General features: G+C 32.1%; 2 protein-coding genes and 1 pseudogene across 3 annotated transcripts; all 3 read right to left on the reverse strand.

The window, feature by feature from the left end:
* Positions 1–7,795: 7,795 nt before the first annotated feature.
* LOC146938957 (uncharacterized) lies at positions 7,796–10,322 on the reverse strand. The gene is made up of 4 exons (XM_085749708.1): positions 9,979–10,322; positions 8,539–8,910; positions 8,294–8,488; positions 7,796–8,210 (listed from the first exon to the last, which is right to left on the reverse strand). Exons 2-4 carry the CDS (start codon positions 8,875–8,877, stop codon positions 7,914–7,916), a joined length of 831 nt encoding a protein of 276 aa, XP_085605834.1. The 5' UTR covers positions 8,878–8,910; positions 9,979–10,322; the 3' UTR covers positions 7,796–7,913.
* A 2,835-nt stretch (positions 10,323–13,157) lies between these two features.
* LOC146938958 (uncharacterized) lies at positions 13,158–16,906 on the reverse strand. Its single transcript, XM_085752792.1, has 5 exons — positions 16,721–16,906; positions 16,494–16,570; positions 14,242–15,053; positions 13,884–14,150; positions 13,158–13,800 (listed from the first exon to the last, which is right to left on the reverse strand). The coding sequence occupies exons 3-5, from the start codon at positions 15,043–15,045 to the stop codon at positions 13,507–13,509; spliced, it is 1,365 nt and encodes a 454-aa protein (XP_085608918.1). The 5' UTR covers positions 15,046–15,053; positions 16,494–16,570; positions 16,721–16,906; the 3' UTR covers positions 13,158–13,506.
* Positions 16,907–18,940: 2,034 nt separating this feature from the next.
* Positions 18,941–21,810, reverse strand: LOC146938959 (uncharacterized; annotated as a pseudogene). The gene is made up of 5 exons (XR_015031462.1): positions 21,659–21,810; positions 21,459–21,535; positions 19,947–20,418; positions 19,602–19,855; positions 18,941–19,522 (listed from the first exon to the last, which is right to left on the reverse strand). The product of XR_015031462.1 is annotated as an uncharacterized LOC146938959 (transcript).
* Between the last annotated feature and the right edge of the window lie 1,474 nt (positions 21,811–23,284).

Genomic DNA, 23,284 nt, shown 5'->3' on the forward strand with positions numbered 1-23,284 from the left:
ATACAAAAGTTTATACATGGCTAGTAAAGGTGTAAGTGAAAAAATACAAGATATCTTTGAGAATCTAATAGTACTTCAGAAACAGTTAGATAAAATAGTAGAAGTTCTACTAGAAAAAGAGTTTGAAGAAAGACTCAATGAAAAATTATATAGTCTAGAGGAGAACCAAAGATTACTAGACGAAAAACTTTGTATAAAAATAGATGATTTAATCGATCTATTAAAACTCTTACCTACAAGAGATAAATGTCTAACCCTAGAACAATTACAAACTTTTGTCAAAAAAGAGGGGGGAGACATGATAGAAATTTCAGAAAATATTGAAAAATCAGAAAAAGAAATTAACTTTTTCGCGCTATTACCCTAATATGGACGAAACAGAAGGAGAAATAGCTAATCAGCTAAATGAATTACAAACATTAATGGCTTCTTTAGACATTAATAGGAAAAACCAAATAACCGAAGAATCTGATGATGAAAACAAGTTTGTTTACGACTTTGATTCAGAAAGTTCTTTTAGTATGGAAGAAGAACCACAAGTAGGACTTGTAAAAACTAATGAACAAGCAGAAACATCAGAACAAGGACGTAAAAGAGGACGTCAAGAGGATAGTGAAAAATTTATTGACCAACAAATCATTCAAAGTAAAATGGATGAAAGAAAATTTAAACAAATACCACCTAAATATGTGCCAACAATAAATCGTCACAATGAAGATGATGTTTTAAACATTGACTGTAGTGAGGATGTTAAAAGAGAGTTAAGAAGTTGGTATCATAATCACATGGTAACAATCCAATTAGACCCTATACTTGGGAAACTAAGTTCAAAAAGTATTTTCAACTATTTAAAAACTAAAACTATAGGAAATGCTTGGAGTTTTATGTCTGAACAATCAGATTCAGAACTTCCATCAACAACTGAAGAAGTGATAAATCATGTCTATTCAATTTTAAAGAAAGAATTTTTAGGTTTTGATGCACCAGAAGCAGAAGCAGACCTAAAATATACAAACATTCATAGAATTCTTAATTTAAGAATTTGTAATATGTGTTATGTTGAACCATTTATATGTGAGTTTAGCAAATATTACTATGCAATATCTCCACAAGAGAGATTACAATATAATCTTTTAGGATTATTCTACAATAAACTTCCATCATCCGTAGGAATAGTAATGGAAAAAGTTATCCAAGAGCATCTAGAAAGAATCGTAGGATTAGAAGATACTCTAGGAACAAGAATAACTGCATTAAGGAGATGGATATCCGAAAAATGCATGGAAAAAACTGCTAAAAGAGAAGCAAAAATAAATGTTTGCTGTGATAAAATTCGAGACAAAGTAGGAGACTACGGTTGTAGTAAACCTAGAAGAAAGAAAAAGAAAAAAGTTTTTAGGAAAATAGATCGTTCTGAATATAAAAGGAAAAAGAAATTTCCTAAAAAATTCAATAAACAAAAATATTTTAGGAGGAATAAAAAATATCCTAAAAAGAATTCATGTCCTAAAGGAAAGAAAACATGCACATGTTGGTTGTGTAATGAAGAAGGACATTATGCAAATGAATGTCCTAAAAAGAAAGATTCCAAAAGAGAAACCCTAAAATTAATTTGGGAAGTAGGTTTTGAACCAATAGAATCAGATATAGATTCTGACGAAAGTAGTATTTTTGAATATACTACTGAAGAAGAAATTGAAGAATGAGTAGAAAAATTTTAAAAAATGGAAATCCTAATGCAACATTTATCCAGGTAACACTGAATAAAAAGAAAATTATGGGTTACATTGATACGGGTGCTACTTTATGTTTTGGTAGAAGATCCATAATTAAGGAAGGATGGATTAGACTACAAAAACCAAAAGAGATTATCTTTGCTGATAAGAAAAAACACCAAATATGGTTTGTTCTAAAACATGTTTTTATAAAAATTGAACATAGATACTTCTATGTAAAATCAATCTATGAACATGATTCTGGAATAGATTTGATAATAGGAAATAACTTTTTAAAGTTATATAATCCTTTCATTCAAAAAACTGACACCATAACATTAAATTGGTTTGATGTCAATAATCCAAAAGAAAGTGAATTTGTTACAACAAATATTATAACAAAAAATGAAATTTTAAAAGCAATTTCAGAAAATCTTAATATACTTAGATGTATGTGGGATAAGAGAAAGTTTTATTTAACAACTGAACAAAATCTAGGATATCATCTAGATCAAGTTTGTTCTGAAAATCCATTAGACTCTATAGTAAACAAAATTCAAGATTTAATTGTTGTAAAGCTTAAAGATCCTAAAAAGGAAGTCAAAGCCCTATACAAAATCCCTTATTCAGGAGAAGATAAGGAAGAATTTAAAAAAGAAATAGCAGAACTATTAGAGAAAGGATTAATAAGTCCTTCTATTAGTCCACATTCAGCGCCAGCTTTTTATGTCAGAAAACACAATGAGATAAAAAGAGGAAAAGCTCGAATGGTAATTAATTATAAAAAACTTAATGAGGCAACCATAAGTGACTCATATAAGTTACCAAGAAAAGATTACATTTTTGAAAAAATAAGAGGATGTAATTGGTTTTCATCTTTAGATGCAAAATCTGGATACTGGCAGTTAAGGTTATCTGAAGAAACTAAACCTTTAACAGCTTTCAGTTGTCCAGAAGGACATTTTGAATGGAATGTTTTACCATTTGGTTTAAAACAAGCGCCATCAATATATCAAAGATTTATGGACAATACTCTTAAAGGTCTTGACCATATTTGTTTTGTATATATCGATGATATACTAATTTTTACTAAAGGAAGTAAAGAACAACATATCAAAGATGTTACTACTATTTTAAACAGAATAAAAGATAGAGGAATTGTTCTATCCAGAAAAAAGTCAATACTTTTGAAACAGGAAATCGAATTCCTTGGTCTCATCATAAGAGAAGGAGGAAAACTCGATTTATCACCGCATGTTCAAGAAAAATTTTTACTTTTTCCTGATCAATTAGTGGACAGAAAACAAATCCAAAGATTTTTGGGATGCTTAAACTACATTGCTAATGAAGGATTCCTCCAAGATTTAGCAAATGATAGAAAAATTTTACAGAAGAAGATATCTGAAAAAGTGCCATGGTCATGGACACAAAAAGATACTGAGGCTGTAAAATCTTTAAAAGAAAAATTAAAAGTTTTACCACAACTATACAACCCAACAGAAAATGATTTTTTGGTTGTAAATGTTGATGCAAATCAGTTTACATGGGCTGGAGTTATGAGAGCTCTACCTAATGGTAAACAAAAATTGGGATTCAATCTCAATGGATATGTTGAGGATGAAACCCCACAACAATCCTATACCATTGTGGGCGCAACCCCACAGTTAAAATCAGATATCCCTAATGGGCGATCAGATAAAACATCAGTTTCAACTGATACAAAACTTAATTATTCAAGTAATAACATCCGAATTAAGGATAAAGATCTTGTTTTATGCAAGTATGTTTCAGGTTCTTTTAAAGATGCTGAAACAAGATATCATATCAATGAGAATGAAACTCTTTCTTGTTTAAATGTTTTAGAAAAATGGAGAATGAATTTAATTCCATCAAGATTTTTATTACGAACTGATTCAACTTATGCTAGCGGATTCTGGCGCTACAATTTAAAAGTTGATCATAAACAAGGAAGACTTGTTAGATGGCAAATGCGCATCCAACAATTCTATCCTTATATTCAAATAATAAAATCAGAAAACAATTGTTTTGCAGATACTTTGACAAGAGAATGGAGCAAGCTCTAAAAGTTCTCTGCAATAGCTTGAAGCAAAAAGATGAACAGATTGAAATTCATAGTCAAAAGCTAAAACAACTCTCTTCAGAGAGGGGGGAGATGATTAAAATGATCGAAAGCCTAACCAAGATCATAAATGTTGAAACTCCAACAACAACAGAAGAACCAACAAAAACTTTGAATGAACAACAAAGTTTTTCATCAACATCTTCAGCAGGCTCTATGCCAGAAGAAGATACAAAAAATTCATGGGCTGACAAAGTCGAGCAAGAAAATGAAGAGTCAAAAAATGGCTTAGACCAACCAAGCGACGCTGTCGATCTACAACCAGAAAAGAATGTGTATGTCATCTTTGATGGTCCGACGAAAGGCATCTACAACAATTGGGCAATTGCAAGCCTTCATATTAATGGCAAAAATGTCAGACACAAAGCTTATCCAACAATGGAAAAAGCAAAAGAAGCTTACAAAGCCTCCTATAAAGAAATGACCATTGCTAAGGAAATTGGCCAACCATCAAAAATGGAGTCAAAGAAAAAGATCTCAGTGGGATCCATAATAAATCTTCAGAAAGAAAAAAATAAGCCAAAAACCCTTGATGATTTCATGGGAAAGTGGAGATGGCTAGCCAACTTCAAGGAAGAGTTAGCACTTGAATGTTTTTATCCAGTCAATACTACACATGGGGTAAAAGCTAATACGGTTCCAGGAATATCCAAGGAATTGATTAAAGAATTTTATGACTATGGAATGCTTAAGACCGTGTATCTTGAAGAAGGAGAAGGTCGAAGATTCCAAGAACTCGCTGATCTTCCAAAAGAGATTGGTGATACAGTAAAGAGATTTAATGATTTCCTTGCTAAAGGAAGAGAAATATATCTCCAGTTCGAACAAACCTATCCATGGTTTTTTGAAGAAAATAATTTCATGGCTGTAAAACCAAGAACAGTCATCAAAATAGGAATTTCAAATAAAACTTATCTACCTCCAAATTCAGAAAGTATTGGATGGACAGTAGATTCGTTCATTTATCAAATGAAACGTTTTTATGATAACCTTATCAGATATGGTTCTACCATTATTAATTATAAGGTCCTTTACACTACAGAGACCTGTCTCATGGTCTGTGATTCAAAGAGGAAGGTTTCAGAGGAACACCTCAAGCAAACACTCTACTATGAAGAGTTATTCTCAAAATTTGAAAATGCTCTTAGCCAGGTCCCAGAAGAAGTTCAACAGGAGTGCTGTCAACACTTCTCGAAATACAAAGGGCATATCTGTAAATGGTATGCAAAAAAGAAAGTGTCGGTAGAAGAAAACAAAATACCGACAATCACAATGCAAGAAGATAAGGCAAAAGGAAAAGCTTAAATACGTGTCATGTAGATGACCGTAGGAATAAAAGTTGTAATAATGGAACCTTATCATCTGAGTCAGATGGGGTCCATTTAGTTGAAAATCTTATCACCTTATGTGATAATGCTTCTACTTTTTCCTTTGTGTGTTTTGTTTGTTTTTCTTTTTAGCTGGCAAGACAGAGACATGTGACCAACTTGTGAGTCTCATCTGCCTATAAATAAGAGCCTCGATGCTCACTTGTAAACTACAACTTTAATCAATGAAGTAAGTACCTTAGTTTGTGAAAAACGTTGTGGGAAAGGACTTCGCAGGATTTGAGGTTGTCATAACCAAATCGAAAGATTTTTTAGTTTCCAATATCAATAATCGATAGATTATTTCAAATTCCAAAGGATCGAAAGATCAGAATCATCAAAAATCCAAGATAAAGTCAGGTATGATTTTAAAGAATTTAAATATTTTATAATTTTTACATTTCATGATGGAATATAGTATGATAAAAGAAAATTCATCTGGTTTTATGGCAGATGTATTAGTAGATCATATAGAAAAGGTAGATTTTACCTTAAAACCTGAAGAAAATTTCAAACAAAAAAGCATTTTTTCTTTAATAAAAGAAAAATTATCTAGAGAAAATATTCTAAAATATGGAATGATGGTAGGAGAAGTTCCAGTACCAATGGAATCAACAGATGGATCTGTTGTAATATCCTTAATTGATAATGAACAAATTTATTATAGATTAAAACATCTATCGTTAGAAAAAAGACAGAAGATAGGATATATTCATATATCAACTATCCAAATAATCATAAAAAGTACTTTTATGAAAGGAATAGATGCAGAACTAGAACTTCTTATCGAAGATGCTAGGATGAATGAAAAACATTAACTAATAACCCAAGGTGAGGGAAATTTAAAGTATGGAAAATTAAAATTTGACATAAATCTACAAATAGGTTTAAGTCTAAATGATATAGATCTAGACAGATCTCTAGTAATTCATTATAAACTTAAAGATCAAACCCTCATGAGACCAGGAAATCATCCTTTCAGTATAAGTTATAAAATGAATTATGCATTAAGTAATTCTCATTACAGTATAGAATTTATTGGAAAAGAAAAGATACAAATAGATGAACTATTTGCCCCACTAATAAAACTAGAATCACCAATTTTAAAATCACTAAAAAGATCAAAATCTATTATGACAATAGAAAGAACACCTCTTCTAAAACAAGAGGAAAGCACTAGTGAACCAAAGTTCCTACCAGCAAGAACTTCATTAGACAGTTATGAAAAAAGAAAGCTTAATAAAGCTTTATCAGAAATAAAAACTGAACTTTCAGGTATTAAAAAAAATTATAATGCCAGGAATAACAATAAAAAATGAACTAAAATTATTTAGGATAAAACTAGATGCCCTAGTTAACAAAATAGAAGAAAATTTCTTTAGAATAGAAATGAAAAACGCAATTTGAGGAATCCATGATTTAATGATTTTACAAATTTCATGCATAGATGAAATGATAGAAGAATTAGAAGAAACAGAAAGTATTTCTGTTACACAAAAAGAAAGAGCCACAACCCTGTTATGGCCATCTCAAAAACTAATTGAATTTGAACAATCATTAGAAAAAATTCTATAATGCCTGGTTTAGGTCTAATAACAGAATTAAAACTTTTTAGAGAAAGATTAGAGAATATAATCTCTGATATAGAATTTTATCATATAAGAATTGTATTAAGACAAATTCTTTTTCATTCTAAAGAATTCGTACAATACCATATAGAATATATTGAAGATTTCCTAAGGGAAATAGAAGATTTAGAGAAAATCTTACTAATACACAAAGAGAAAGAGCTAAAACACTCTTAAAACCATTTCAAGGGTTAATTAAAATCGAACAAATGTTAAATCAAGTTCGAGAAAATTCCGCTGGCGATTCTGCGGCCAACAACCTGGTATCAGAGCCAGTATTACAATCCTAAGGGATGAAGATAAAAATGAAAATAAAAATAAAAATATTATATTTTCAAAAAAGACAAAAACTCATTAAAATTGCTTTTTTACTCAACCGACTTAGTAGAGTCTTATATGACATCAGTTAATCTTTTAACCGATTTAAAAACTTATAAGTTGAGTTGTCAAAATTTTATTGGCTGTGACCAAAAGACAGGTGTTAGGTATGTGTCTATGCAAGCGTTTCTCCTAAGATAAATTGAAAGTATCTTTACTTTATTGACCAAAGCAATGTTAGTGTCAGGAATTTGACTCTGCAACTTTATGAATGTAGTTTAGATCCTTTGGAGTTGTGAAGGACATATAATGTCACTTATTGTAAATAATGTATCGAATTGTCATTGTTTTGTTAAAAAAAAAATGACTTAAACAACAATAGAGTCACATTAATTTAGTGTCCAAACAAGCTGTAAATTCTAGATAAATAATTCATGTTAGAGTTGTGCTTTCATTCCTAACTTCTAAGTCTGCAAGGGCATAGATTTTAGAGCGTTTTAAGTTATTAAAAAAGTAATAATAAGAGAGAAGGTTTTTTGAAAACACCTGACTGAGAAATAAGGAGAATGAGGGGAATGTTACAGGTTTGTTGAAAGGCTGAACATGCATAGAGGAGAAACAAGAAAATAAGTAAACTTAGGAATTTAATTTATATATACTATTGGTATAAAATTGTTTTACACATTCCTCCCATAAGAAGTTATTGGTTTTATACCATCAAATCAAAATACATATCATAAAAGTCCTAACCAAAGCATGATGAATGTATTTTTGTCAAACTTCTGGAAATTCCATCCCAACCTCTTAAGGCTTGCATGCAACTTCCAACTTTGGGATCATATAATTCTTCTTCTTCATCATCATCATCATCAACATCATCATCGTCGTCATAATCATCATCATTAATCACAATTGGTCTGGATTTATCACTACCAGGACCATCATATACTTTTTTGAAGGCCAAGGTTCTCAATCTATTACTAGTCCTCCTAACCATCTTTAAATCCGATTTTCTTGTCATTTTTTTCTTTCTTTTCTTTTCCTACAATATCCAAGAAAGGTGTTACATAAATTCCATTATTAAGTAACTAAGAATTGAAATAAAATGAAGATATGAAGACTCACATAAGATGGTACAGTGTTAGGGTCAGCAGTTGTTGGTACAAGGTTCACTGCAGAAATTGGCTCCACAAATGTGTTTTTCGCCATCATATCGCCATCGGCAGACCCTTCTTGATTCTGGTTGATAGGCTCTCCATCAACAAGTCTTTCTTTCTTCTTATAACACACATTGAGTCCTTTTATTTTTCTCTTAGTTTGATATAACAAATAAGAACAATTAATTTAGCAGAATACATCTATAAACTTACCCTCTTTTCAGATCCAGCTATTGAACTTCCCTGCATTGGTAGCTCTTGTGTAGCAAACACCATTTCACAAGTATGGTTTGGGCATAGTGTCCTCACCCTAAATGTTTTAGTCCTTTTTTTCACTATACTCACATAAACATTGTATCCACATGTTTGGTTAAACTTACAAACAGCTCTAACCCTCAATTTGTCATTCTTGGGAAATTTTATTTTTCTACCATTTAACAAATTGTGCTCACGAGCAACTTCCTTAAATTGTTGTAGAGAAGAAAACTCCATTCCCACAATGAATTTGAAGTCATTGGTGATTTTAGCATATACATTGAACTTATGATCCATTCTAGGTGACAATAAATTCACGGCCAAATCCTTCTGTACATCAGCAAGATAATTGAAGCATATATTAAGTGATTATTAATGCATAAATTTATATTAACTGATTTGAACGTTTGATAATTCACATTATTTAAAACACCATAGGGTTAGGTAGCTCAATTAGTTTGAGGTTGAGTTCAAACTCAAATGAAGGAGTTTACCCTAATCTCACAACTAATTAGTAGCATCTCATATTAAAAAAAAGGTTTATTTGAAAATGTCAATGTGAACTTCCATTAGTCAAACATAAATATACTAAAAATGAAGTACGAATGCGGACATGGACACCAAACACGACATAGATACGCGACACCGCTAATAAATTGATAAAATCACATAATTCAATGTAATCATGTGTGTGAGTGTTGTGTCGGTGTCGGACACGGCATAGTCTGATACCGAAACACGCCATATCCGAGGAGTATCTATGCTTTCATAGCTAAAAACGCTTGAAGAAAATATTCTAAGGACTAAAAATGAAAATTTGTTTTATAGGGCCTAAAAATTTTCTAACCCTAATTGATAATTGAAGTTATTTTGGATTTACAATTGAGGTTATTTTGAATCATTAGTAAGATGTGTATCAGAATTATCCGGTTCCATTTCTATTTTTTTATTTTTGCAAATAAAATTTAAGGAAACATCACATCACATGTCATGTTTGTACTGCTGTACAACAGACTACACTAGCTTACTGGAGTAATAATGGTTGAGTGTTAAGACTACACACTTTGTTGATAGAATATATTATTTTATTGATTTATGATAATCTAACTTTGAATCAAATTATGAAATGAAATGAAATAAAAACTATTAGAAAGCACCATAGCAGCTCAATGCAAGGCAATGAATTAGGGCATAGTTGAAATAATGAAAGAACAACCCACCGTAAAAAAATGTATAATAATGAAAGAAAAACTATGGAAACAATTTTTTTGAAACAAAGTTAACATGTTTTTTGAACAGATGAGTAAAAAGTAAGAACAAAGGCTTCTTTGAGAAGACAGAACCTGCATAAACAAAGAAATAAGGAGAGAAAATGAAGATCTGGTTTGTGGAGATTACCTGAAAATGTTGTAGGTGTGTGATGGAGCTTCCTTTTCACTCTCCTTTTTGAGATGCTACCATGGTGTGAGTGTGGTAATGTTGTTGGTATTTCGTATTTTGAGTGGTACTGTTTCTGTTGGTGTAGTTTCAAGGCTCTGTTTCCGGTAGGAGACCTAAATAGGTCACCTATGGTAGGAGACATGGCTGTTTTTTTTTTTTGTTGGCAAAATAAATCTGAACCATTGGATAAGGGTAAACCAACTTTAGATCAAAATGCTTACAATACATCTCTCATACCCAATTGTTTTCTTTTATTTTAAATTACTCCTCTCTTTCCTCTCTCGCCCCTTCTTCCATCTTCCTTCTCTTTCTTTACTGCAATAACAGATACACCTTTAATGGAGTAAAATCAAAATAACCCTTCAATCTGTGATTTTAAATAACCTTTCAATCTGTGATTTTAAAGCAAATTTCGATGGTTATAGGCTTGAAAATTTCAATTTTAAAGTCAATCTATAAAATTGCAGATTTCAAAAAAAAAAAGAAAAATTAATGGTAAAACTAAATTGAATCATATATCATCCACCGTTTCAATTCAACAAGAAGCTAAACACTAACACTGTCAGAGTCACTATTTGTTGCATAATAATTATTATTATTTAAGTATAAAAAGGTGATCAACATGTTGTTGCACTGTTTGAATACTATTGATTCAGGGAAACTAGCAACTACGAGTTGCACCTCCAACATAACAGTGTTGGAAAATCAAAGGGAAAGAATGAAGTGGCAGCAACAACAAGATCAGAGGTTACTGGGGTGAGAGAGGAAAGAGATGAACAATTTAAAATAAAAGAAAGTAATTGGGTGTTGAAAGTGTATTGTAAGCATTTTGATCTAAAGTTGGTTTACATTTATCCAATGGTTCAGATTTATTTTGCCAACAAAAAAAAAAAACAGTCATGTCTCCTACCATAGGTGACCTATTCAGGTCTCCCACCGGAGACAGAGCCGTAGTTTCAACTTGAAAAATGAATTTTCTAACTTATGACCCTTGAAAGTATATGCGTAAGTCTTAGACTTGTAGCCTAAAATCAGCCTATGATGTCAAGGGGGTATGTGTCAACAGTGTATTGGAATTGGACTTTTGGATGGGGACAGCATGCACTTCCTACTCTTTTTGATGATAAATTTTGCATTCAAAGTTCAAGCAACAAAAAGCTGTGAGGTTTTTTCCATTTCTAGTGTAACATAATTTTATATTATTTTTTTGAGGTGTGTATTTTATATTTTATAATTAGATAAAATGAAAATGAATGAATATATGACACTCTTGAGAGTGATGGGTTAGATGAAGGAATCTCTCGTTTTAATGTTGGGGAATTCGTCACTTTAGTCCCTGAATGGGGAAGGAGTAGTCACTTTAGTCCATAAATGCAGAGAAATTGCAAAACAATCCCCGTATATAGACTATGTTAGTCAATTTCAGGGACTAAAAGTGACTAATGCAGTCTATATTCAGGGACTAAATTGACTAACGGAGTCTGCATTCAGGGATTAAATTGACTAACGGAGTATACATTCAGGGACTATTTTGCAATTTATCTGTATTCAGGGACTAAAGTGACGACTCTTTTCCTATTCAGGGACTAAAGTGATTAATCTCCCTTTAATGTTTTTGTATATGAAGAGATTTTTTATTCTAATTGAGCAAGTAAGAGAATAAAACAAGGGTACAAGGATTCAATCCTCTCAAGATTGATAATCATAAGTATTATTTGGATTAGGATCCTTTTCATTTTTTTATTCTTTCAATTTTTATCATTACTATCCTTTTGAAAATATAAATACAAAAGTGTGACATCAAATAAGTCTAAATCTTTTTTTCCTTATCAAATGGCTAGTTAACCAAAAAAAATTAAGTGTACGCTCCAAATCTTTTTTATACAATCCAAAATATTTAAAAAATTTAGTACTAGTAAAGAGAACAGCCATGCTATTTGGTACGGATTTATGATGTACGGAGTTTGACGAAACGTGTAAAATTGGGGAATTAGTCACTTTAGTCCCTGAATGGGGAACGATTTGTCAATTTAGTCCCTGAATGCAGATAAATTGCAAAATAGTCCCTGAATGCAGACTCCGTTAGTCAATTTAGTCCCTGAATGCAGACTCCGTTAGTCAATTTAGTCCCTGAATGTAGACTTCGTTAGTCACTTTAGTCCCTGAAATTGACCATGCAGGGACTGTTTTGCATATTATCTACATTCAGGGACTAAATTGACGAATCGTTCCCGATTCAGGGACTAAAGTGACTAATTCCCCTGTAAAATTTAAATTCTAGGGGCATAGCCACAATACAAAGGTGGTTGGAGTTAAAATTGTTTTTCAATAAAATATAATAAAAATATAATTCTCCCATTCCACAATTCACGGGTAGTTGGAATTAGAAGTAGTGGAGTAATTTAAGCACAATTTCTTGTGTATAACTTTTTTTCGTCAAAATTCGTTTGCAATCATCCGCACTATTAAGCATTATTCTAAAGAGAATAAATGAGACAAAATGGGTAAGATTCTAACTATTGTTACCAATGTTCCTTAATAAAACTATTGTTTTTTGTTTTGAAGAAACCTTAATAAAACTATTGTTACCAATGTTTAATATTTTAGAATTTCATGTAATCCACGTCATTTTTCACACTCAAGACTAAACAATACTAGCTAGCAATTTAACCACAAGACATCAATTTTAACATAAGACCAAACACGTGCCTTTTCACTTGTCGCATTTGTAGACAATTTACGCTCATAGTTATTTATTACTTTTAAAGTTTAATATAATATCAGGGGTGGCCCTAAGGGCGGGCACGAGGGGCGGCAGCCCAGGGCACGAAATTATTATTTTTACTTTGTAGTTAGTACTATATAAATATATTTCTTTTTAATTCGCTTTGATTAATTTTATTGAAATAATTAAAAGGGCATAATTTATTGTTTCGCCTAGGGCACCAAAAATCTTAGGGCGGCCCTATGTAATATTAATTATTATTTTTCCAATTTTTGATACTGAAAGGAAAATAGATGAAATAAAATGATAAATAATTAAGAGTATTATAGGTAAAAGAAAAATAATAGTATTAAATTAAGTAATAAAATTTATTGGTTGTGTAAAATTTATTAAGAGTATTTATTAAGAGATGGTGAATATTGGTCATTGAGCTTTGAAGAATATGAGGTTGTTCCTTTTTCCATAGTCACCCACCACTCAAAGTGATCTTTCTTTTCTTCACTACTTTGGTGTCTAAGAAACCAAATGAACCAACAAAGAAAAAAACAAAAAGACTCAATGCCTGAAATACTTCTAAGAAAACAAAAGGATAAGAGCATGGAGTCTTTTTATTTTCTTCTTTACGGTTTATTTGGTTTGATATTACTTACGGTCTTTCCCTTAAGCCTCTCCTAATATAACAAACACAATCACAAGTTAGAGTAATAAAAAAGTTTTACACGTTCTTGCTATAAAATGAAGTTATTGGTATCTTAAAAGTCCTAATCAAAGCACGAGGAATGAAATTTTTTCAAGCTTTTGGAAATCCCATCCCAATTTCTTAAGGCATGCATGCAACTTCCAACTTTCGGATCATTTAACTCATTGTCGTCGTCGTCGTCCTCATCATCGTCGTCGTCATCATAATCATCATCATTAATCACAATTGGTCTGGATTTATCACTCCCAGGACCAGCATATACTTTTTCGAAGGCCAAGGTTCTCAATCTATTACTAGTCCTCCTTACCTTCTTTAAATCCAATTTTCTTGTCACTTTTTTCTTTCTTTTCTTTTCCTACAATATCCAAGAAGGGTGTTACACAAAGTCCATTATCAAGTAACTAAGAATTGAAATAAATTGAAGATATGAAGACTCACATAAGATGGTACAGGGTTAGGGTCAGCAGCACTTGGTACATGGTTCATAGCAGAAATTGGCTCCACAAATGTGTTTTTCGCCAACATATCGTCATCGGCAGACACTTCTTGATTCTGGTTGAGAGGCTCTCCATCAACAAGTACTTCTAGTTGTTGTTGCTCTAATTCTTCTGTCTTCTTATAACATGCATCGCGTCTTCTTTTTGTTTTTCTCTTTGCTGCTTCATTTGTTTTAACATTGCTTAGAGTGTTTACCTTAGGCATCCCCTGATATAACAAACACATTAGCAAGTTAGATAAAACTAACACAAAAACAAAAAAGAACAATTAATTTTGCAGAATAAAACTATAAAATTACCTTCTTTTTAGGTTCTTGTTTGATATTGTGTTTAACCAAAACTTCTGCAACCCACTTAGACCTGGAACTCTTGAAATTTAACACCATTCCACAAGTATGCATCAGGCATAGTGACGTCACCCTATATGTTTCCTTGCTTCTCACTATACACACACAAACATTGTATCCACATTTTTGGTTGAACTTACAAACAGCTTTAACCCTCCTTTTCTCAATCGTGGCAAATTTTATTTTTCTGCCATTTAATACATTGAGTTCTCGAACAACGTCCTTAAATTGTTGTTGAGAAGTAAACTCCATTCCGATACTGAATTTGAAGTCCTTGGTGATTTCAGCTTCTGCATTGAACTTATCATATTTTGGCTGACCATTCGTTTCAGAATCTTCCTTAGATGCATTGTCCAATTCATTTGTCAACTTCTCGTTATCCATTCCACAAGTATGCATCGGACGTAGTGACCTCACCCAAAATGTATTAGTCTTTTTCGCTATACTCGCAAAAACATTGTATGCACATCTTTGGTTGAACTTACAAACAGCTCTAACACTCTTTTTGAGATTCCTGGCAAATTTTATTTTTCTGCCATTTAATACATTGAGCTCTCGAACAACGTCCTTAAATTGTTGTCCAGAAGTAAACTCCATTCCCACACTGAATTTGAAGTGTTTGGTGATTTCAGCTTCTGTATCCAACTTATCATATTTTGGCTTACCCTTCATTTCAGAATCTTCCTTAGATGCATTGTCCAATTCATTTGTCAAGTTCTTGTTATCCATTCCACACATTGTGCTTCTGAATATCATCCTGATAACTATCATAGCAACATTTATATACATATCATGAGGTTGTATATATAAATATATACTAATATAACATTAATAACTTCAACACTTCGAAGTCTTAACAGGCGAGAGTCGCCTAAGAGATCATGACCGTAAGAGGTTCCCTACTTGCTCTTCCCTTACCATGTCCTACTTTGCTCAAGGACAATTCTCAGTGTATAGCAAATTTTTTGCCAAATCCTCTTTTAATGTGTAAAGAAAGCATAATTTATTCTAAGTATATATATAATCCTTATATAGTTCATAAAATAATGATTTATGTCATTGTTATACAGGGGGAATGAATGAATACGTTTCATGAATCAAACTCCAGTTTATATCATGTTATTTATATATTAAATGTTACTATAATGATTCTAAATGTTCTAATTGAGTAAATAATGTATATGAATGACAAGGAGTCAAAACAATTGCAAGCAATCCAACAAAACAGCCCATAATTTGACTACATCGCCAGATAAGAACTAGAATAAAATTATCATTAGTATTAGAACCTATAAATTTGGGAAAATTGTTGAATATTCTCATATTTACGGTTAAAAGAGTGACTTAATTGATGTCGGTTCAATCCAAACTACATATTTATTTTCCATTGTTTCAATTAAAAATGAGGAGAACCAATAAATATGATAATCTAGCCAAGAAATATGATAGAAATATGATAGTCTAGACAACAACTATACAACTAGTATCCTTCAAAACGAAAAAAAAAAAAAAAAAAACTATACAACTAGTAAAATATGCAGCCAACAAATATGATAGTTTACACTCTAAATACTTTATGAAAATATATATTATTTTAATTAATATATGGTAATCTAGCTCTGAATCAAATTGGGATATGAAATGAAATAAAATAAAATAGGAATGTTAGCAACATACAATTTAACACACATTTTTCAACATATTCACTTTGATTGGTTAAAATTTACATGACCAAATCATTTGGGTCTCATATAAATTTGGTGGGTCTCATTTGAATTTTAACCAATCAAAGGGAATATGTTAGAAAGTATGTGTTAAAATATGTGTTGTTAGCATTTCTCTAAAATAAAAACTAAGGTTAATAGTGTTTTACCCCTGTAAATTTTTTGTTGTTTTTCGTGCTTGTAATTTTTTTTTTAGAATGCTTCCCTAATAGATCATTCAAAAACCAAAATTTATAGAAAAAAATTCTAAAAATGACCTATCAAAAGGGTATTCTAAAGAAGAAGAAAGATTACACTGACAAAAAAAAAAAAAAATTACAGGGTAAACCAAAAGTGCTATATATTACATGGGATAAAGTACTGTAACCCTACTAGAAAGCATGAGGTTTCCACGGAGCCTAAAGTACACAAGACAGAGAGGGTCCAAACTTCAAACCAACAAACAATAAAGAAAACCTTAAGGTATACCAACAGACAAACCTTAGATAGGAGATTCTGGATTCAAGTTCCGTTAATGTCTCTTTGTAATAGTTTTTTTAGCCTTAAGGTTTTTCCTGCTGAAGACACATATAATTATCCACTAGTTAAAATATGAAAGAAAAACCAACAAAAATAAACATATAATGAAGAAAAAAAAGGATGGAAGCAGTATTTTTTGTTAGAGTTAAAAAAAAATAGAAAGGAAGACTAAAGAAAAGGTTTCTCACATAAATAAATAGATCAAGGTCCAAAGAGAGTGAAGGGAAAAAAAGGACACAGCCGTTGGTGGAGAAGTGGATGAACACGGCAGCTTCCAGTGACAGATCTGGTTACTACAATGGTATGAGGTAATGAGAGTAAATGTTTCTACTTTCTAGTTGTGAAGTTCCAAACTTGAAAATGAATGTGTAAGTCTAAGGTTGGTACTTTGTAGCCTAAAATCACCATGATGTCATAAGGATATTTCATAGTATTTGACGTGTGATCCATGTATTGGACCTGGATTTTTTTTTTGGTGACAGCTCGTACGTACTAGTACTATGTTTTTGTGATAATAAATAAACTTTGCATTCAAAAAGAAAGTAAAGGGCTGTTTGATTTTTTTCCTTTTTAGTATTACTTGTTATATATTATATATATATATATATATATATATATATATATATATATATATATATATATATATAAAATTAAATAAATTGATTGAAAAATAATATTTGATAGAAAAAGATCTATTTGATTGCCTTGATAAATTTTGTAGGTTGTAGGTTGTCTAACAATGAGGATAACTAGTGGTGGAGGCCGAAGGAAGGAGGTATTTTTTCAGTAAAGTCCACCTATAAGGTGTTGGAGTCCTTGTTGTTGGGGGGAAATAGTTGGGGTGGTATGGAGAAGAGAGTTTTTCGTTATCAATAGAAAAGTCACGCGCCGTCGAAGGTGGTGGCCTTCTCTTGAATAACTTTTACTCGATCGGATTCCTACAAGGGCAAATCTTGCTTTAAGAAATATTCTACCTCTAGATGTTCCAACTTCGTGTGTTTTATGTAATTCACAAAATTTAAAGGGTGCGAGTCACCTCTTCTTGCATTGATCCAAGATTATGAGTAGGCTTGGCTTCACGTTTTTGACATCACGTAACTTGTTCACTCATTTAGAGTGAGGAACCGAGGTTTAAAAGGCTTAGCAAAGGTTTTTGGCTAATGACATACGCAAGGACGGATCTAGACATATGTTATATGTGTGGCAAAAAAATTTAAATATCACTTCCTCTAAATGGCAAACCACACCTCAAAAGATAATTGGTAGCTGGAAGGGATGTGTTCGCACGAACACGATATTCGACATTTGTTTGCTTAATTTGATTAAACAATGACTTTGTGAGCACAATTCTAAAAAGAAAACACAATATAAAATTGTCAATTTGTCATTCATGAATCATGTTTCAATTCCAAAAGCTCAATTCTATGTACGTATTTAAAAACTAATTAACATTCTAATTCTATGTACGTTAATACCTTTCAATTCTAACTAATTAACATTCCAATTCTATGTAGTTAATGCATTTCAATTCAGTAACTAAAAACTAACATTCCAAAATTCCATTTCAATTCTAACTAACAAAAAAAGTGTTCATAACAAACTTCTAATTCCAATCTAAATAAATACATGTTCTGTTCATGACAAACAAAATTCCAACTCTCAATTCTAATTCCCAATTCTCTAAATGAGAGAGTGAGAATGGATGTTGGTCTTCAGTGACTGTGTCGAGGGAGAGGAAGAGTGAGACAGTTCAGATACGAAAGTGTGGCTTTAGCCACACATAGCCTTAGTGTGCCTCCGCTCCTGGGCATACGATGATTTGGAGAGAAAGAAATGACAAGATTTTTAAAAATGTGGTTAAGAAGTTGGGCGAGGAAATCAAAGTGTTTTCTTGGCAATGGAGATTGAATTGGTTGAAAATTTCAACTTGTTTGTACTCTGAATGCAGGGGCGGATGCATGTTGGAGCTATGTGGGACTATAGCTCCACATGTTTTTCCCTATTTTTTTATTTTTAGTAGATAAAACACATATAGCACATACGCACGGTAGCAACTGCAAGTGTTGAACATGTTTTTTCAGCTATGAAAGTTGTGAAGAGTAACTTATGTAATAAAATGAGTAATCAGTGGTTAAGAGATGCTCTATTAACAATTAGGAATGATGTCATTTTATTTCATTTTCAACAAATAGATATGAGATGATTTTCATTGTAATGTATTGTATCAAACAATGAGGTAATAATATTTGTCGATTAAAAAAAATTGTTTGTATTATTATTTATTTGATATTTTAGCTCCACATGTACTTAAAGTCTGGATCCGCCCCTGTCTGAATGTTGTTGGAATCCTAGAGATTGTTTTCAACTTGTTTGGCACGGTTTTTTTATATACAAAACATGCATGCAAATAGGAGAAATAAGAAGATCAATAAAACACAAGAATTTAATTTATATACACAATAGTTATTGTGTTTTTTATATTAGAAGAGGCCTAAGAAAAATACTCCAAGTAATGTCAAACCAAATGAACCAACAAAGAAAAAAAACAATAAGACTCGATGCCTATAGTATTTTCCTTAGGTCTATCTTAATATAACAAACACAATAACAAGTTAGAGTAATAAAAACGTTTTGCACGTTATTGGTATAAAATGAAGTTATTGGTATCATAAAAGTCCTAATCAAAGCACGAGGAATGGAATTTTTTCAAGCTTTTGGAAATTCCATCCCAACTTCTTAAGGCATGCATGCAACTTCCAACTTTCGGATCATTTAACTCCTCCTCCTCCTCCTCGTCCTCATCATCATCATCATCATCATCATCATCATCATCATCGTTAATCACCATCGTTAATCACAATTGGACTGGCTGCATCTCTCCCAGGACCATCATATACTTTTTTGAAGGCCAAGGTTCTCAATCTATTACTAGTCCTCCTAACCATCTGTGAATCCAATTTTCTTGTCACTTTTTTCTTTCTTTTCTTTTCCTACAATATTTAAGAGAGGTGTTACATAAAGTCCATTATTAAGTAACTAAGAATTGAAATAAAATGAAGACAAACTCACATCAGATGGTACAAGGTTAGGGTCAGTAGCTCTTGGTACACGGTTCACTGCAGAAATTGGTTCCACATATGCATTTTTCGCCATCATATCGCCATCGATACTTGATTCCGATTGAGAGGCTCTCCATCAACAAGCACTTCCGGTTGTTGTTGCTCTAATCCTTCTGTCTTCTTATAACCCACATTGAGACGTCCTTTTGTTTTTCTCTTTGTTGGTTCATTTGGTTTAACATTAGTATTTCCCTTAGTCCTCCCCTAATATAAGAAAACACATAACAAGTTAGATATAACAAACACAATAACAAATAAGAACAATTAATTTAACAGAATACATCTATAAACTTACCTTCTTTTTAGATCCATCTATTGAACTTCCTTGTATTGGTAGCTGTCGTGTAGTTGGTTCTTCTCTGATATTGTGCTCATGCTTGGAACTCTTAAGGTTAGCAAACACCATTTCACAAGTATGGTTTCGGCATAGTGATGTCACCCTATAAGTTTCCTTGCTTCTCACTATACTCACATAAACATTGTATCCACATTTTTGGTTGAACTTACAAACAGCTTTAACCCTCCTTTGGTCATTCTTGGCAAATTTTATTTTTCTGCCATTTAATACATTGTGCTCTCGAACAACGCCCTTAAATTGTTGTGGAGAAGTAAACTCCATTCCCACACTGAATTTAAAGTCTTTGGTGATTTCAGCTTCTACATTGAACTTATCATGGTTCGGCTTACAATTCGTTTCAGAATCTTCGTGAGATGCACTGTCCAATTCATTTGTTGACTTCTCGTTATCCATTCCACACATTGTGCTTCTGAATATCATCCTAATAACTATCATATTAACATCAACATTTATATACATATGAAGTTTTATATATAAATATATATACAACATTAATAACTTCAAAGGGATCATGACCGTAAGAGGTTCCCTACTTGCTCTTCCCTTACCATGTCCTACTTTGCTCAAGGACAATTCTCAGTGTATAGCAAATTTTTTGCCAAACCCTCCTTTAGTAAAGGATGATCCTCTCTTAACGAGTAAAGAAAACATAATTTATTCTAGAATATATAGAATCCTTATATAGTTCATAAAATAATGATTTATGTCATTGTTATATAGGGGGGATGAATGAATAGCAATCAAGGTCTATTATGTTTCATGAATAAAACACCACAGTTTATATCATGTTATTTATATTTTGTCAAAAAAAAATCATGTTATTTATATATTAAATGTTACTATAATGATTCTAAATGTTCAAATATAAGAATGATATAAGGAGTCAAAACAATTGCAAGCAATCCAACAAAACATCCCATCATTTTTCTCAATTGCCTGATGAGAACCAGAACCAAATCATCATTAGTCCTAGAACCTATAAATTTGGGTCGTTGGGCCTAACTCAACCTTAAAAATTCATGACAATTCTCATCTTTACAGCTAAGAGAGGGACTTGATTAATGTCGGTTCAATCCGAACTATATATTTATTTTTTGTTGTTATAATCAAACTGATATCAATTAAGTCATTATTTAAATCATAAAAATGAGGAGAACCAATAAATATGAAAATCTAGCCAAGAAATATGATAGTCTATACAACTAGTAAAATGCAGCCAAGAAATATGATACTAGTTTACATTCTAAAAACTTGATGAAAATATATAGGGTATTATTTTAATTAATATATGATAATCTAGCTCTGGATCAAATTGGGATATGAAATGAAATAAAATAAAGGGATAATACTAGAAAGCATCAGGCCACGGAGCATAAAGTACACAAGACAAAGACAGTCCAAACTTCAAACCAACAAACAATAAAAACACAAGAAAACCAACAGACAAACCTTAGATAGGAGATTCTGGATTAAAGTTCCGTCAATGTCTCTTTGTAATAGTTTTTTTAGCCTTAAGGTTTTTCCTGCTGAAGACACATAAGTATTTTTTGTTAGAGTTAAAAAAAAAAAAATGAAAGGAAGACTAGAAAAAAGGTTCCTCAATAAACAGATAAAAGACCAAAGAGAGTGAAGGAAAAAAAGGATCCAACCGTTGGTGGAGAAGTGGACGAACACGGCAGTTTCCAGTGACAGATCTGGTTGCTACAATGGTGTGAGGGTGGTAAACTGGTTATGTTGGTATTTCATAGTATTTAAGGTAATGAGTTAAATGTTTGTACTTTCTAGTTGTGGAGTTTCAAACTTGAAAATGGTATTGTCTAACTTCTGAGGTAAGTATATGTGTAAGTCTAAGGTTGGCACTTTGTAGCCTAAAATCATCAGGAGGAAATGTGACGTGTGATCAATGTATTTGAGCTGGATGTTTGGATGGGGACAGCTCGTACGTACCTAGTACTATGTTTGGGTGATAAATAAACCTTTGCATTCAAAAAGAAAGTAAAGGGCTGTTTGATTTTTTTCCTTTTTAGTAGTATTACTTATTATATTTTATATTATATATATAATTAAATAAAGGAAAGTGAAAATGGATATTTGATGATACTCTAGTCTCTATGGATTGACTAATGGATTAGAATATGAATCTATTTTCTATGGATCAAATTAGAATATGAATGAAATAAAACTATTAGGAAGTTGACTTGGCCTAAACGCACACAACATGAAACCATTTTTTTAAAAATAGAACTCTTGAACCACTTAGAAGAAGCATGAGAGCAGCTCAATGTTAGGCTCATAGCTAGGTATAGTAATCAACGAAATAAGGCAAACTCAAGACAAACACACCCTATGAACCAGTCTTCAAATTCAAGCCAACAAATAATAATAATACATAAATAAAGAAAAGAAGAAATTAAATACAAGTTCAAAATAATGAAATTTTTGGCATGATACTTGGAGAGGGATCCGTTACGTGTTCAATTTCCTCGCCTTTTTACAATTGTCAATAACAAAGACGCAAAGGTGAGTGAGTTGTGGTCGGTGGATGGGGAAGGGCCAAGTGGAGTTCTCTTGGCGTAGGCATTTGTTTGTGCAAGAGTTCAATATTCGAAATGATTCAGTTGAGCTTTTGGAGGGTTTTGTAGGTTGTCTAACGATGAGGATAGTTGGTGGTGGAGGCGGGAGGAGGTATTTTTTGAGTAAAGTCCGCCTATAAGGTGTTGGAGTCCTTCTTGTTGGGGGAGAATAGTTGGGGTGGCATGGAGAAGAGTGTTTGGTTATATATGTGGAAAAGTCATGCGCTGTCGAAGGTGGTAGCCTTTTCTTGGAAATTTCTACTCGATCGGATTCCTAGAAGTGCAAATCTTGCTTGGAGAAATGTTCTACCTCCGGACGTTCAGACTTCGTGTGTTTTATGTAATTCACAAAATTTGGAGGGGGCAAGTCACCTTTTCTTGCATTGTACGGTGGTGGATCGGATTTGATCCAAGATTATGAGGTGGTTTGTTCGTTCATTTGGAGTGTTAGAGTGAGGAGGCAAGGTCCAAAAGACTTAGCAAAGGTTTTTGGCTAATTTGGCATACGATACTTTGAGTAATTTGGAGAGAAAGACATGACATGATTTTTAAAAATGTGGTTAAGGAATCGGGCGAGCTTGTGGAGAAAGATAAGGTGTTTTCTTGGCAATGGAGTTTGAATAGGTTGAAAATTTCAACTTGTTTGTACTATGAGTGGTGTTGGAATCCTAAAGATTGTTTTTCACGGTATGTTGTATTTGG

The sequence above is a fragment of the Medicago sativa genome, chromosome 3 (genome assembly GCF_051527215.1).
Source record: "Medicago sativa cultivar Bolivia chromosome 3, Bolivia_mono, whole genome shotgun sequence".
NCBI lineage: Eukaryota > Viridiplantae > Streptophyta > Magnoliopsida > Fabales > Fabaceae > Medicago > Medicago sativa.

What these genes read in the sequence shown, in the direction of transcription:
- LOC146938958 (XM_085752792.1), bottom strand. Translation starts at nt 15,045, where the DNA reads ATGATATTCAGAAGCACAATGTGTGGAATGGATAACAAGAACTTGACA. An exon ending in AACAAGAACCTAAAAAGAAG is followed by an intron (nt 14,151 to 14,241) that starts GTAATTTTATAG and finishes TTGTTATATCAG; the next exon opens with GGGATGCCTAAGGTAAACAC. An exon ending in CTAACCCTGTACCATCTTAT is followed by an intron (nt 13,801 to 13,883) that starts GTGAGTCTTCAT and finishes TGGATATTGTAG; the next exon opens with GAAAAGAAAAGAAAGAAAAA.
- LOC146938957 (XM_085749708.1), bottom strand. Translation starts at nt 8,877, where the DNA reads ATGGATCATAAGTTCAATGTATATGCTAAAATCACCAATGACTTCAAA. An exon ending in TAGCTGGATCTGAAAAGAGG is followed by an intron (nt 8,489 to 8,538) that starts GTAAGTTTATAG and finishes TATTTGTTATAT; the next exon opens with CAAACTAAGAGAAAAATAAA. An exon ending in CTAACACTGTACCATCTTAT is followed by an intron (nt 8,211 to 8,293) that starts GTGAGTCTTCAT and finishes TGGATATTGTAG; the next exon opens with GAAAAGAAAAGAAAGAAAAA.